The 16,421-nt window shown below is 37.3% G+C and overlaps 1 protein-coding gene across 1 annotated transcript in view; it reads right to left on the reverse strand.

Annotated features, from left to right (window-relative positions):
* Window positions 1–5,337: 5,337 nt before the first annotated feature.
* CSN6 (COP9 signalosome subunit 6) overlaps window positions 5,338–16,421 on the reverse strand; it is a 42,919-nt gene continuing 31,835 nt past the window's right edge. Inside the window, exon 6 of the mRNA XM_067158088.2 lies at window positions 5,338–8,152. Within this exon, the coding sequence (XP_067014189.1) occupies window positions 8,012–8,152 (141 nt within the window). The 3' untranslated portion in view covers window positions 5,338–8,011. The remainder of the gene's footprint in view (window positions 8,153–16,421) is intronic.

The raw sequence follows: 16,421 nt of genomic DNA on the forward strand, positions 1-16,421 counted from the left end.
GCATCACGACAATGCTCCAGCACATCATGCTAATGTAACAATGGATTTTCTTGCCAGATCAGGATTGACTGTGCTTGATCATCCTCCATACAGTTCTGATCTTGCCCCATGTGACTTCGCACTCTTCCCAGAAGTGAAGATGAAGCTCAAAGGGCAGCGTTTTGCATCCGACGAGGAGCTTCTGGCAGCATGGGATCAAGAGTGTGAAAATGTAACCGAAGAAACGTGGCAGAGTTGGTTCAGTGACTGGTTTTGACGTATGGAAAAGTGTATTGAGTGTGGTGAAAATTATTTTGAAAAAGTCTAAAGCGTTCACTCACATTGCAAAACTTTCCTAGTGCCCTTTGTATCTCGCCTGCTCCACACTCCTTGCACACCACGGAACGACGGTTGGACGTTCACATTCCACACAGAGGATGAAATACTTAGGTATTATCGGTGGGATTAATCATCAGAATTTGACAGGAAGTCAATGATAGTGATGTCTGTCTGTTAGGTCATCAGCCCAGAGGCTGGTTGGATCCTCAAATAGCACCACCAAAGGTTATGCGGTTATAAGGAAACCCCAAAAACCAATGGCAACACCAAAATGAGGCGTACTAAGCAAGATGAGGAATGAGGTAGTTTGCCATTGCTTTCCTGACTGGGTCAGAAAGTACTATTGCAGCACAACTGACCCTATGAGTAGCACCTTTCATAACACTCAGATGCACTAGTCATGCTCCGAATGTCATTACTCAGCACTACCCATACCCCAGCAACTTCCATATTGCCACAGCCATGGATGTTGACTGGGACTTTGGTGGAAGCTACACTTTACTCTGGCCTGAGGTCATAATCCCATTAATATGATTACCCCAATGAAGATCTTTCATTACAGTATATTAAAACCCAGGTACCTACAGTAATCCCTATGAGGTACTTTCACCCCATCAACACTGTAATTAAAAATGAGAGGACTTATTTTCTTGGTAAAACTTACAATCTGACTTTTCACCCTGTTCACCATCACACCATTGTCCGCTGTCCATCTCACAACACTATTGAGGTCTTTTTGCTGCCGTTCACAATCCTTTTACTTATTTATTATTCCATTCACTACAACACCATCCTCAAAAACGTACAGGGTGCCATGTAACTACCATAATAAGACTTTGGTTAAACTATGTCTGCATACTGGAACACATTTTTTGCCTACTTATAAGGGATAAAAATTTATGGAAATGTGGTAATATAATTAGCACTACAAATAACATTAGATTTCAATATAATGAATGAAAAAAAAAATGAAATGGTGTATGGCTTTTAGTACCGGCAGTGTCTGAGGACAAGTTCGGCTTGCCAGATGCAGGTCTTCTGATTTGACACCCGTAGGCGACCTGCGTGTTGTGATGAGGATGAAATGATGATGAAGATGACACATACACACAGCCCCCGTGCCAGTGAAATTAAACCAATTAAGGTTAAAATTCCCGACCCTGATGGGAATAGAACCCGGGACCGTGTGACCAAAGGCCAGCATGCTAACCATTTAGCCATGGAGCTGGACAATATAATGAATATACCGAGCAAGAAAAAATAAAAAATTATTATCTTCTGTTTGATGGTATCATCCAAACAGTTCAAATAGCAGAAATCCTAACCAATTTTTTCAGTGAATGTAACATCAAAATATAAACTACAAGAATGGTAATAATTTTCAGCATTAATCCCTTATTTTTGGTCTGGTCTAGTTTGTATTACGCTGCTGTTATACATCACACTGGTGTGAGGATACAGAACCCTGTGTTCCTGTGCTAAATGAATATTACTAACAGATGTTCATCACACAAAATGGCAGTAATTCAAAAAGTCAAAAAAAGAACACGTCTAGATCAGTCGGTAAGATCACGCTATATGGACTATTACAATAGTGCTTCAAGCGGTTCACTAGTTGGCTGCTGAAGTTCCTATCCACCGTATGGTAGTGGCTGCGCTTTAGTCCACCTCCGAACGGTAACAGCATTATTCGTTGTTGTCCACGGTGGCCCAGGTTTGGTTCTGGATATCACCACAGATTTAATAATGGCAGCAGGATTGATATGTGGCTATAAGGTGGTGGTGGTGGTGATTATTGTTTTAAGAGGAAGTACAACTGGGCAACCATCCTCTATATAACACTAATCAGAAAGAAAAATGGAAGGGATCCGACACTTCGAAAAATGAAGATATCGGCCAAAGGAAGACAAGGGCCACGAAGGGCGTGAAAATGAAAGACTCCCTAGCCCTCGCAAACCTAATAGCGTCGGGGTCGGAAAAGAACAAGAGGTGACCAAGGAAGGTCGGATAGGATAGATGAAAGTGAGGAGCCTGGCACAAGTAAGTGGAAGCAATGCCAGGACTCAGCTAAGGGCCCCGTGGTCGCCAACCCACGCTCCAAAGTTCAGAGCCCCTGGGGCCTGTGGCTATAAGGGTACATGCAGCTCACTTCCATTGGGGGTGCGCCTGAAAAGAGTTACACCACTTCAGGACGAGGGCATGATTTTACTGTTTTATTGGGCTTTATCGAGCCTAGCTTAAATGATGTAATTCGTACTCACTCATGTTGGTACTTTATTATAGTAGTATGTGATGCAAGCTATTAGGGACATCTTTATATTAAACCATCGTTCTTTGTTAACTCGTGTTACATGTCCCCAAAGTTGAACTTAGAGAATGGAGTGGTTCCTAATATTGAATACTTACTAACATTGTTATTACTATAGCATATTCCCTAAGAGTGGGATTCAGCAAGTTACAGAAATGTGATTATGTTTCCAGGATGTCAGACGAAATGAATAAAATGAAATGGTGGGACCCAGATGACATGAAAAAGGCCATTGTTTCAGTTCAAGAAAAGAACTGCCGAAATATTCAACGTACCCAGGACTACTTTCTTCAAACTGTATGCTGTGAAGAATGTTCATCTGAAAGATTCCTCCCAGACTACATTTGCAAGATGCTTGGTACTTCCACCGAATTTAGAAAAGAAACTTGTGGATTTGGCCATCTGAAGCTTGTGAAAGCGAGATATTTTGGTCTCTCTAGGGGTGATGTGGAACAGCTATCATTTCAGCTAGTGCAGGCAAATAACAGTACCAAATCCATTTTCAAAAGAACAGAAACAGCTGGCAAGAAGTGGCTGAAACTCTTTTTGTCCTGTCATATTTTTGCTAGTGGCTTCACGTCGCGCCGACACAGGTAGGCCTTATGGCAACGATGGTATAGGAAAGGGCTAGGAGTTGGAAGGAAGCGGCTGTGGGCTGAAATAAGGTACAGCCCCAGCATTTGCCTGGTGTGAAAATGGGAAACCACGGAAAAACATCTTCAGGGCTGCTGACAGGGGGATTCGTGCCCACTATCTCCTGGATGCAAGCTCACAGCGGCGCGCTCCTAACCGCATGGCCAACTCGCCCAGTGTCCTGTCATAAAGAAGAAATATTTTTACGAAAGCCAATGAGAACATCTTTTGCTAGATTAAAAGGATTTTATAAGAAAGAATTTTTATGTCTTTAATTTTTTGCTTTACATCGCTCCAACACAGACAATGGTATAGGAATGGAGAAGTAGAATCGAATGTATCTATGTGAAGATGGGCGTGTATGAAGACGTGGAGATCGTCCTTGTCTCCTCTTTCTGTTTCCGTAAAGTCACAGTCCTGGAAAACATGTCTGTTATACAGGTAGAATCCAGTAAAATGGAAACCTTAACGGGAATAGCACCAGTCTAAAGTATGAGACAAGCTCTTCCAAAAATTTCTACAATATCAAATTGAGTGATGGCTTTCCTTGTATGTCTGATGTGAGCTCTTATTTCCTCACTATAGTATGCCTTTGGTGGTCCCGCAAATGTCTAACGGTTGCATCTAGAGCAGCTAGCGTCAACTCAGAGCGGAACAACTTCGGATCCAGTTTGCTTCCCGCTGTTGAGGAACAAGAGCAGCTGAGCTAGTATGGAGGGGAAGTGCAAGGCGTAATACGTACTGAAGGGCAGTGGGGTGCACGTTATTCTCACGCCACACAAAGTCGAAAATTTGGAAAAAATATATAATCGCATTTTTTACCCCCTTGATTTATCTGCGGTTTCCACTAGTTACGAACCACGGATTTACCTTGTCTTCGTAATTCATGCCGATGTACGGAAATCGGGAATTAGTTAAGAAATACCAGTTCATGTTTCCCATGCTTGGAGAGGAGGAAGTGTCTAGTTACTCAACAATCCAGCGCCCGGGGCCACAACACACCTGTGATTGCTAGCCATAACTCGTCCTTGTTATCAACTGTGACTCACACGTAGGAGTGCAAGTCATGCAAACATGCGTTCCTACAGCATAATGTACTTGAGGTTCATTTTTCTTTACACGTAAGCATAGGAAAATTATATTACGAGTTCAGCTCACAATGACGCAGTGTCTCGCTTATCTTCGTATATTAGATTTCCTTTGCAATATAATTTCTAACAATACACACTAAGGAGCTAGAGGCATGTACTGTTGGTAAACAATGCTGTCTGTATTTCTGTGTGACAGAGGGATTGTTGAATAACAGTTCATTTTCATCAGTATTTAGTATTCATTATGCAGTAGAAACAGCTTCGCGGCAATGACGACGACAGATTGAAAGCGCTTGTAGACATTAAGATGGCAATTATGGCAATAATGTCACTTTAGAAAATGAATCCGAGTTTGTAGATAGTGATAGCCACAGTGAAAGTTACTGAAGTGAGCAGAACATTGAAGAAAGTGGGAGTGAAAGTGCCGCGGAGGTTCTTCCAAATGCCCGTGGCTGGTGACACAAAAGAAACGTAGAGACTGGAAATAGGAGATAAAAGACAATAATCCTGATATATATCCATTTCATGGATACAGCAGTGTTTCAGAAATACTTACAAAATTTTTATAGTGCGCCTACAGTCCGAAAATGCGATGATTTTAGAGTACACAGATCCGCTCTCTTTGAAATTTTAAATGAAACATTTGTATAACAAACAGCAGTCACTCAAGGAATGAAGAATGGGTAACTCAAAACTTTCAATAGCATGAATGCAAAATTTGAGTGAATTATCTGCACTAGTTTTGTTTTATGCATGTTTTTGCATGACAGGTACACAAACTACGGGAGGGCAAATTAAATCAGATTCCACAGTCAACAATGTGGCCATTTATTGTGATGTGCATGGGTTAAGGAACACAATGGATAGGAAGAGCATTGTCAGATATGCGGTATTGTTTCTTAAGCAACAATATCTTATATGTCCTGTCACCATCAATTCAAAATTGCTCCTACAGGTCCCTGGTCAAAACATATTACAAACTAAATATAAACAAAGAAACCTATTTATTTTCCTTTTACACAGTAATTAGACAAATTAATAGGAACATAATTACAAATTATTAGCCAAGCAATTCATCTCCTCAATATCACAACACACTTTTCACTAATAACATGTTTCACATCAATAGCATTTATTCACATTTACCATTCATTTTGATTCACTTAAAATACCTTGTGAGCAAAACTTATTTCTATCTTAATCACAGATCTTATGAACAATGACTGCCTACGATTTAGTTTCAAACAATTCTCCAAATAAATATTACTGAAGAGGAAAGAGATCTGTGCTTTTTCCTTTTTCCTATTCAGTATGTATTATGCAGTAGAAACAGCTTGTATAAAGACTGCACTTAAACATTCAAATTAAAACAGGAAAGCCCAATAAAAGATGCACACTTCAGACACTGTTGTCAAGAGAATGAGTAGCCTATATCAGTAATAAAACTTGCAAGCTTTCGGTAGTAATTGTTACAAAAATCTTGTGCTCTGAGATTTGCAGTAAAATAGTTCATGAATCCCTTATACTTCACTGTAAGAAGTCAGTTACCTTGATAGAAGAGAAATTTGAATTACGTGATCAAGTTCTCGTTAACACTCGTTTGTAGATAAAGAAAAGCTTTCAAATTTTGAAAATGCACAGAATGTCGCAAATTGCAAAGGGAATAAAGTACAATATCAGCAAAAGTTGTATTTGAGGCTGGTCAAAAAGCAAAACTCTATTTCAAGAAACAAATAATAATCGCCAGGCATTTTACAGCAAGAAAGCAAAGCACCCAGACATCGAAAAAAGGCTCTTGATTATGTGAATGAGAAGAGACAATACACATACACAGTTACAAGTGAAATAACAACTAAACACTAGCTACAGCCAGGGAACTAGATATCACAGGTTTCAAAGCTCACTGGGGTTGGATAAGATGATTTTAAAATCAGAATGGATTAGGCCCTTAGAGGAAAATTAGCACTGCAACAGATTCCAGCTCATTACAGAGAAAAATTGTTGAATTTTGATCAATTCATAATAAATTTGCACCGAGAGCATTCATAGATACTTTCACAAAATGGCAATGCAGATCAAATGCTGGTTATTTTGAATTTACCCTTATAAATTTAGGGTGTGTGGACCGTTGGCATATATACATTACTATTTATCGACATATTAGTCATGATAAATTCATAATACTCTACTGATAATGAGCAATATATTGCACTAAAATAGATCATGAATGCTAAGACCAGGATTAGTTTTCATAAAATGGGACCTATATTCGTAGTCATTCAAGTGTATTTCAGGTGAAATTGAATTTTTCTTGAACTGGGTGTCCTTAAATGTGGGAGCCAATTACATATTTTTATGATAGATCTGCTGAGAATTTTGAAATTATTCCTCAGAAATGGACATTTTGTACTTACAGAAATGCGAAAGCAAAGTTTGATTGGAAGTACTAAAGAAACAGTTTACTTCTTAGAAAGTGAATAACGTATATATGCAAATAATCCTTGCGTATTTTTTTCAGACTATGGTGATGAAAAGCTGGCATGTGGGTATTATTTGCACGAAGGTTGGTATACAGTGCTCCAGTCATACAGAAATCTGGAAGTTTGCATTTTTCTGCTCATGATGTTGGCAAATCTGTTTCCCGCCAAACCAAGAAGTTTGCAATGTAGACCTACATATCATGTCACTCGTGTGACATCAATCCAAGTAGTGATACATGTTCGGGATGGCAGGTTAAGTCCTTGTTGAGGTCGTTCATAATTAAAGAAAAGTTCCATATTATTGAAGAAGCAGAGGAAATTTGTAACCGCTGCGTAGGAAGAAAGTACGATGTGTAGGAAAGTTGCGGTACGTGACTGGAGGAAAAATGAAGTTTTGAACAAACAAGCTGCATCCATCGAGCATTTCACAAACAAAAAGCGACATTTCCAGAAATCAAAAACAGGATATGCAAATATGTGACTGAAAACAGACAGTCACAGATGGTCACAGTTGGAATGTGTCGTCAGTTGAAAGATATAGCAAAAGAGATAAAAATTACAGTTTGTACGGCTAGTCGTGGCCAATGCGTGGTGTTTTTGAACAAAAACAACTTCGGTTTTCATAGAAAAATTAGCACGGCACATTATCTCCCAGCCAATTATGAAAGAAAGATTGTGAATTTCCACTATTTATTATTGGTTTGCACCGGAGAAATTTGCAATTATTCTCGCATATTCGTAATGCAGACTATATTATAAGAGCAAGGAGTTCTCAAAATTTTATAATTCATTGAGCTGCAGTATTTATGGCTTTCAATATGAATATTTAACACTGCTATACAAGTACAAAAAGACATTTTCAGTTTTTCTCCAAAATTTTGCTAAAATTAGAGTGCAGGGATTATTTGCATACACACAGTATTACTTGGAACTTTGTTTTTCTCTGAAGACAGTTACCAAATAATACAATGCCTCTACAGATTATTCTTTGATAATATTTTCAGCATTTTGAATATTTCTTGGTCAACAAATGTAGACAGTAAAACTCATTCAAACAATCCTGATACAAGTAATGCATGAACTTTGGAATTAAGTCCAATTGAAATGGGGATAAGTACAGCACATCGAGAGCATTAGACAATCCCAGCAGACAACAATTCATTCAAAATTCCGTCCTCCTCTCAGAAGAAGAGGCCTCGCATGCGACGACCCATGCCTTGCCGGTCGTAAAGGACGTTGAACTTGTTGACGAACTGGTTGGTATCGTTGCAGCCCTTTGTGATGGTGCCCAGGTAAGTCATCAGGCCAACATCGTTGCATTGCTGAAAGGAAGAAAAATCCTGGTACAGTAAAACCTTGTTAATTCGAAGTCGTTGGGGCACAAAAATCGGACTTCAAATTACGTGATATTGAATTAACCACTAACTCCTAATTCAGAAATACCAACCCTTGCTGCATCACAAAATATTCTAAGACTCATTATAGAATGCAATTACCTTCATTCACAGTTTAAACCTTTCAAATGCCATGGCAAAAATCTATTTCCAAAATGTATCCAACAAAGTGCATTTACAGTATTCAAATAATGCCTTGGATAACTTACTAACAAACATAACCTCACAAACGAAAGAAATAAATTAAAAGAGCATGATTCAAACATGAGGATAAATCTATGCTGGCTCCCCAGTGCACGTGCTCTATTCATTGGACTACTGTACTGTATGCATTTTAGATGCCCTGTACTTGCACAGAAAGTATCCGATGCCCTTAAAACAACGTGGCTTATCGAACTTTCTGGTGACGAGGGGAGAAAGCTTCCATCTGCATTACAATATTCTTCGATTTTCCGCCAAGGCACCTCCGTCAAAATACAGAAATGCACCCATTAATGCGTGCAATCGCTTTGATTCACAGTTTAAACCTTTTAAGTGCCATGGAGAAAACTATTTCCGAAATGTATCCAACAAAGTGCATTGACATTAGTCCTACTCAAATAATGCACTTGGATAAATCACTGGCAAACATAACCTCACGCAACGAAAAAAATATACACGATTCAAAGACGAAGACAAATATTGCTGACTCTCCTGTGCAAATGTTTTTTTTATTACTTTACTGTCTGCATTTTTTTAGATGCCTTGTACTTGCACAGAAAGTGCCCGACGCCCTTAAAACATCGTGGTTTATCAAACTTTCCTATACAAGGAGAGGAAGTCTCTCGCTTCCGTGTGCATTACAAGTTTCAACACAATACAATGACCCCCACCCTTGTACGATTTCCCGGCTAGCGCTTCTCTCGTTTAAAACCTTAAGTCCATTTGGGCTTGGCATTTAAAAAAATGCAGTTTCATCGACAATGACAATATTGATAATACCAATATAATGGTCCGTTATTGGACATTATAAATTTTCCAGCTAACTCAGCTAACCAAAATATTGGTATTATAAATTTACTCATTCAGGACAAATATTTTAAGTTCCCTATGGGAATCAACATCTATATCAAATGACAATACTGTTCGGTGCGTACAAATTGATTATATATGAGCCACTCTTTTTAGCCGATTGTCGGCATCGCCAGTGTTCGCGGATTCTGCTTCTCCGCACACTGTTTGCTACGTAATATTATTTAAAGTTAAGAACTTCGTTTTGGTCCGTATTGAATCTAGATTTACACTATAAATTGAGGATAATTATGTCCACCTTTTCAATACAAATACAATGTGACGTCATTAACACATCACGAATTTAATACCTTTCAAAAAATTGGGACCGGTTTCGGCATTATTTGTATGCCATCATCAGCCATAGGAAACTTTGTGACAAGGCTTAAGTACAATATTAACATAACATACAACATGAATATATATAAAAATTGACCACATTCTTACATAACTATTAAAATTTTTTTGGTATACTCCTTTAAACTTAAGATTAAAATTGGTAGCATATTATATGCAACATATTATGACTTATTACTTCTATACAATTTTTTACTAAAGTTAAAGCTTTGTCAGGTTCTTTAAATACTACAAAATGCTGATTTAGCATCCAGTTAAAAAAAAATTTCAATCTTTGAAATTTTTTTATAACTACTAGGTGTTTAAAGGCAATTGTGCATTTTGGTCAAAAATACCTAAAAGTGACATGTATTAAAATGAGTTCACCTATTATCAGATTGGAAACAGTAACCTATTTGTACTAGGTGTAGAGATATGTTACAGTATAAGTCTTTGGTAACTCAATGTCTTGCGTTAATGCAGTTTAGTTATTTAACAACAGATCGAGTAAAATGATAAGTTCGGCTGATATTATTTTAGACTTTAAAACATTATTTGTCCATTATAGAGGTCCCTTGCAGTAAAGATTTTTAGTGGGCAAAACAGTTCCTTTTAGAATTGATTACAGGTTCACTCTGTTTTGGGGCTTGAATAGAATGAAATTCTTATTTCATTATATGTTGTTGTGCAATATTCATATACATAATGTTCCGTGTTTGCTAGTGTCCTTAAAATATAGATCGACTTAACAGGAGTGGACTGGTGAACCGGAATTTCTTGGAGCATTACATTCAAGGTCTTTGAGGTTCTAGAAATATCTCGATCCAAGACGGACCTAGGAGAAAGATATATATACTACGTATTAGCATAAGAATAACAAAGTTTGAGAAGGCCCTATTTCCATTTAAATAGAAACTCACCCCAAGCACTACGTTGTCGAGAATAAAGCCAGAGAGGAACTGTCTACTGGAAAGGCAGATAACAGACTACGAGTACTAGAAGAGGGGCGGAGCATATGATGTAGGGGAAGAAGGATCGCGGTAACGCGAGATTATTGGTCGGGAGGGCGTGGATTACGGAGGGGATGGTAGATGAGCATATTGCGCACCGTTTTGTGTACTGGTTGATTTATTGGTCTTTTTAGATTGTTGATCACTGAAATGAGCGTGTCAAACAATATTGTGGGTTTTTCGGATACCTCATTCAGATTATAATTAGGGTTAAAATACTGGTCCAATGATATGAAACATTGTTCCATTATATCAAGTAAGGGCCCTTTTCCCAATATTTCTACGACGTCAGTGTCATGATTGATGTCATGAAAACTATGTTTATAGTCATTTATGTGTTGTCCTATAGCTGAAAATCTCCTATATTTAATGGCGTTGACGTGCTCATTATACCTAACCTTAAAGGATCTCCCTGTTTGTCCAATGTATGTACTATCGCAGCTGTTTCAGTGAAATCTGTATACGCCCGGTTTATCATATGGGTTTGGTGCGTTGACTAGTTTAGCGTTATGAAATATGTCAAGATTTCTGTTGTTGGTTTTAAAAGAAATGTTGATATTTTTCTTGAATATTTTTGTAATTCTATATATGTTAGGATTATATGTGAATGTTGAGTAGACTTTTGGTCTAGTTATTTCTTTTTGTAGGTTTGATTTCGGTCTGTGCTTGAACTTATAAATTATTCGTTCTATGAAACTACGATTATAGCCGTTATGGACTGCAATGCTACGTATTGTTTTTAGTTCTCTATTTAAGTCTGATTTTGACATGGGAATACTAAAAGCTCGGTGTATCATACTATTATAGGTTGCCCGCTTTTGGCTGGGTGGGTGTATGGAGTCATTATGAATGGTTGTGGCGGTATGTGTTTGTTTTCTATAGATCCTGTATTTAAAGGAATGCGGGAGCCGAGTGATGGTTAAATCTAAGAAGTTAAGGACTCTGTTATCCTCGGATTCTATTGTAAACTTAATAATATCTGGATCAATATTATTAAGGTGTACCAGGGTGGTGGGTGCATCGGAAATGTGCCGGTCCATAACTATAAACGTATCATCAACGAATCTGGCCCACAAGAGAATTTCTTATCATTTTCTATTCTAGTATGTTCAAGGAAATCCAGATATATATCAGCCAAAATGCCAGATGCTGGTGACCCCATGGCCATACAAGAAAAAATCCTTTTTAAACAATCGTTTATATGAAACCCACCTTTAAGTCACTGCTTTGTTGTCTAATGCACAATGGAATATTTTTCAAGATAAAGTATTCAGCAAGCTAACCACTATACTTTCTCAGAAACAGTACACATTAGACCATAAATTCCAAACCCTAACCAATAAATCAAATGCAGAAAACAGGCCGTCCAGGATCTCTACCCTTAATAACACGCATAGCCAAATTTTAGATCAATTTCACCCGCCCCTTATTAATCTCTCCAACAGTGACTTTGACGAAGAAGAAATCGCTATTTTCTCTGAAGGCCCAAGCATAATTGGTGTAACTATAATATAGTGAACATGACCAAACAGCTGGTAATAGAAACAGAAGCGGCCATCAACAAAATACCTATTGACACTCAGAATGAGGTTAGATATGAAGCCAAGAAACAATTAAACAGAATTCTAAATGCACCGGTTTACACTACTAATTCAACGCAACACGAGAACCGAAAAAAGATCCTACAGCTTAAGAATAAAATTAAAGACACAAAAACCATCATCACAAAGGAAACACCACTATTATAATGGATAAAACTGATTATATAACCAAAACAAAATTTTTTTTTTACAGACAGTTCTTTTACAATAATAGAAAAAGATCCAACTAAATTCATTCAAAAACAGCTAAAACAGATACTAAAAAACATAACCTTCCTGTTGACTGACAGCGAGAAAAACAAACTGATCAATATGAACCCTGGTCTCCCCACGGTCAAAGCCCAATCAAAAATCCATAAAGAAGGAGTACCGATACGTCCCATAGTAAATTTTAGACCGAGCCCTCTTTACAAGACAGCGCAATTTATACAACAATTTCTTACAAAACACTATACTTGTCAAGCAAACAAATCCGTGATTAACACTCTAGAATTAGTTAAAAAACTAGACAACTTTAAAATGCAACCCCATTATACTATGCATTCATTTGATATCATCAACATGTATGCAAACATAAAACCAGAAAAAGTACTGCCAATTATTTCAAAAAACCTACGTACCCACAGCAAACTCAGTCAATTAGAAATAGCAGATTTTATAACCATCCTTAAACTATTAGTTAATAGCAATTACTTCACATGGAGTCACCAGCATCTGGCATTTTGGCTGATATATATCTGGATTTCCTTGAACATACTAGAATAGAAGATGATAAGAAATTTAATAACATTCTCTTGTGGGCCAGATTCGTTGATGATACGTTTATAGTTATGGACCAGCACATTTCAGACGCACCCACCACCCTGGTACACCTTAATAATATTGATCCAGATATTAAGTTTACAATAGAATCCGAGGATAACAGAGTCCTTAACTTCTTAGATTTAACCATCACTCGGCTCCCGCATTCCTTTAAATACAGGATCTATAGAAAACAAACACATACCGCCACAACCATTCATAATGACTCCATACACCCACCCAGCCAAAAGCGGGCAACCTATAATAGTATGATACACCGGGCTTTTAGTATTCCCATGTCAAAATCAGACTTAAATAGAGAACTAAAAACAATACGTAGCATTGCAGTCCATAACGGCTATAATCGTAGTTTCATAGAACGAATAATTTATAAGTTCAAGCACAGACCGAAATCAAACCTACAAAAAGAAATAACTAGACCAAAAGTCTACTCAACATTCACATATAATCCTAACATATATAGAATTACAAAAATATTCAAGAAAAATATCATCATCTCTTTTAAAACCAACAACAGAAATCTTGACATATTTCATAACGCTAAACTAGTCAACGCACCAAACCCATATGATAAACCGGGCGTATACAGATTTCACTGAAACAGCTGCGATAGTACATACATTGGACAAACAGGGAGATCCTTTAAGGTTAGGTATAATGAGCACGTCAACGCCATTAAATATAGGAGATTTTCAGCTATAGGACAACACATAAATGACTATAAACATAGTTTTCATGACATCAATCATGACACTGACGTCGTAGAAATATTGGGAATAGGGCCCTTACTTGATATAACGGAACAATGTTTCATATCATTGGACCAGTATTTTAACCCTAATTATAATCTGAATGAGGTATCCGAAAAACCCACAATATTGTTTGACACGCTCATTTCAGTGATCAACAATCTAAAAAGACCAATAAATCAACCAGTACACAAAACGGTGCGCAATATGCTCATCTACCATCCCCTCCGTAATCCACGCCCTCCCGACCAATAATCTCGCGTTACCGCGATCCTCCTTCCCCTACATCATATGCTCCGCCCCTCTTCTAGTACTCGTAGTCTGTTATCTGCCTTTCCAGTAGACAGTTCCTCTCTGGCTTTATTCTCGACAACGTAGTGCTTGGGGTGAGTTTCTATTTAAATGGAAATAGGGCCTTCTCAAACTTTGTTATTCTTATGCTAATACGTAGTATATATATCTTTCTCCTAGGTCCGTCTTGGATCGAGATATTTCTAGAACCTCAAAGACCTTGAATGTAATGCTCCAAGAAATTCCGGTTCACCAGTCCACTCCTGTTAAGTCGATCTATATTTTAAGGACACTAGCAAAGACGGAACATTATGTATATGAATATTGCACAACAACATATAATGAAATAAGAATTTCATTCTATTCAAGCCCCAAAACAGAGTGAACCTGTAATCAATTCTAAAAGGAACTGTTTTGCCCACTAAAAATCTTTACTGCAAGGGACCTCTATAATGGACAAATAATGTTTTAAAGTCTAAAATAATATCAGCCGAACTTATCATTTTACTCGATCTGTTGTTAAATAACTAAACTGCATTAACGCAAGACATTGAGTTACCAAAGACTTATACTGTAACATATCTCTACACCTAGTACAAATAGGTTACTGTTTCCAATCTGATAATAGGTGAACTCATTTTAATACATGTCACTTTTAGGTATTTTTGACCAAAATGCACAATTGCCTTTAAACGCCTAGTAGTTATAAAAAATTTTCAAAGATTGAAATTTTTTTTTAACTGGATGCTAAATCAGCATTTTGTAATATTTAAAGAACCTGACAAAGCTTTAACTTTAGTCAAAAATTGTATAGAACTAATAATCAGATAAAAAATTAGATGTATGGCTTTTCAGGCGTTTGCTCTATTAACCCAGCATTTCGTCTTAGGTCTGACACTAGACTCTTCAGAGTGGGATGTGTCGGACCCTACCCACTGATGCTGGGGTGTATGCAGGTGAACTTATCAGAAGTCTTTTATTAGGCACAGTCTGATAACTGCATACGTGAGATAAGACCCCACAAAGGAATTAATGCCCGCCTAGCAATTCCAAATGGAAATTCATCTAATTTTTGATCTGATTTTGATATGCTCTATTGGTGGAAAAATATCTACTCCCCTCCATGGGAACTTAGAATTTCCATTTAGAAGTAATAAGTCATAATATGTTGCATAAGATATGCTACCAATTTTAATCTTAAGTTTTAAGGAGTATACCAAAAAAATTTTAATAGTTATGTAAGAATATGGTCAATTTTTATATATATTCATGTTGTATGTTATGTTAATATTGTACTTAAGCCTTGTCACAAAGTTTCCTATGGCTGATGATGGCATACAAATAATGCCGAAACCGGTCCCAATTTTTTGAAAGGTAATACATTTGTGATGTGTTAATGACGTCACATTGTATTTGTATTGAAAAGATGGACATAATTATCCTCAATTTATAGTGTAAAACGTAATATTATGGTGTTCCTTAAAACGCTGAATACAAAAGACTTATGATTTTGCTTGAACTTAGCAAATATGAAGCACACACTGTAGACACACAGAAGTGAGTGAAAGTACGGTTAGCTACCCCTGTACATTTCGGAAGACTCGTTCTATCACGACGCGAATAAATTTTGAATTTAAATTACTCAGTAAAACACAACTTTTTTAAAACTTAAAGGCAGTTTTGAATTAAAAGTCTGAATTTCGGTAATGGGACCGACGTTGTTCTTCGAATTACGAATTATCCGTATTTCGAATTAAACAACTTACATAAAGTGCAAAACCATACCTCATGTTTCCAGGAACGAGAGCTTCTTCGAATTAGACGTGATTTTGAATTAACCGATTTTGAAATATCGAGGTTCTACTGTAATACATTTCGAAGTTGAAAACCAGTAACACAGCATTTTATCTACACTGACAAATGGAGATCGAAGTGTAGCACTATATTAAGGTAGGATAAAAATAAAAGAAGACATGAAATCATTAGGTACTTTCAAATACCCTACAGGCTTAAAAGTGGGTACCAGAAAACTATCCCCCCACCTCCCCAGAAAAAATGAAAATTCAAAAACTACATAACACTACTATTAGCGGGCTGAGTATGCAGAATAGAGATTGCATGCTATTATGCTAGTACAGAAGATGATTGATTGTATTCAATACACAGGGTGACCCAAAAGTCCGCTAACATATGACGAGGCAATACTTCATGGAATACTGGAGGTAGAAAAGTAATAATTGACAAACATAACTGGCATGAAAAGGGGTGCACAAACAGGCCAACAGATGGCGCTGGATATATATCGCGCTGATCACCGGGAGCTGGCAAGTTACTTCAA

Source organism: Anabrus simplex, chromosome 14, assembly GCF_040414725.1.
Source record: "Anabrus simplex isolate iqAnaSimp1 chromosome 14, ASM4041472v1, whole genome shotgun sequence".
NCBI lineage: Eukaryota > Metazoa > Arthropoda > Insecta > Orthoptera > Tettigoniidae > Anabrus > Anabrus simplex.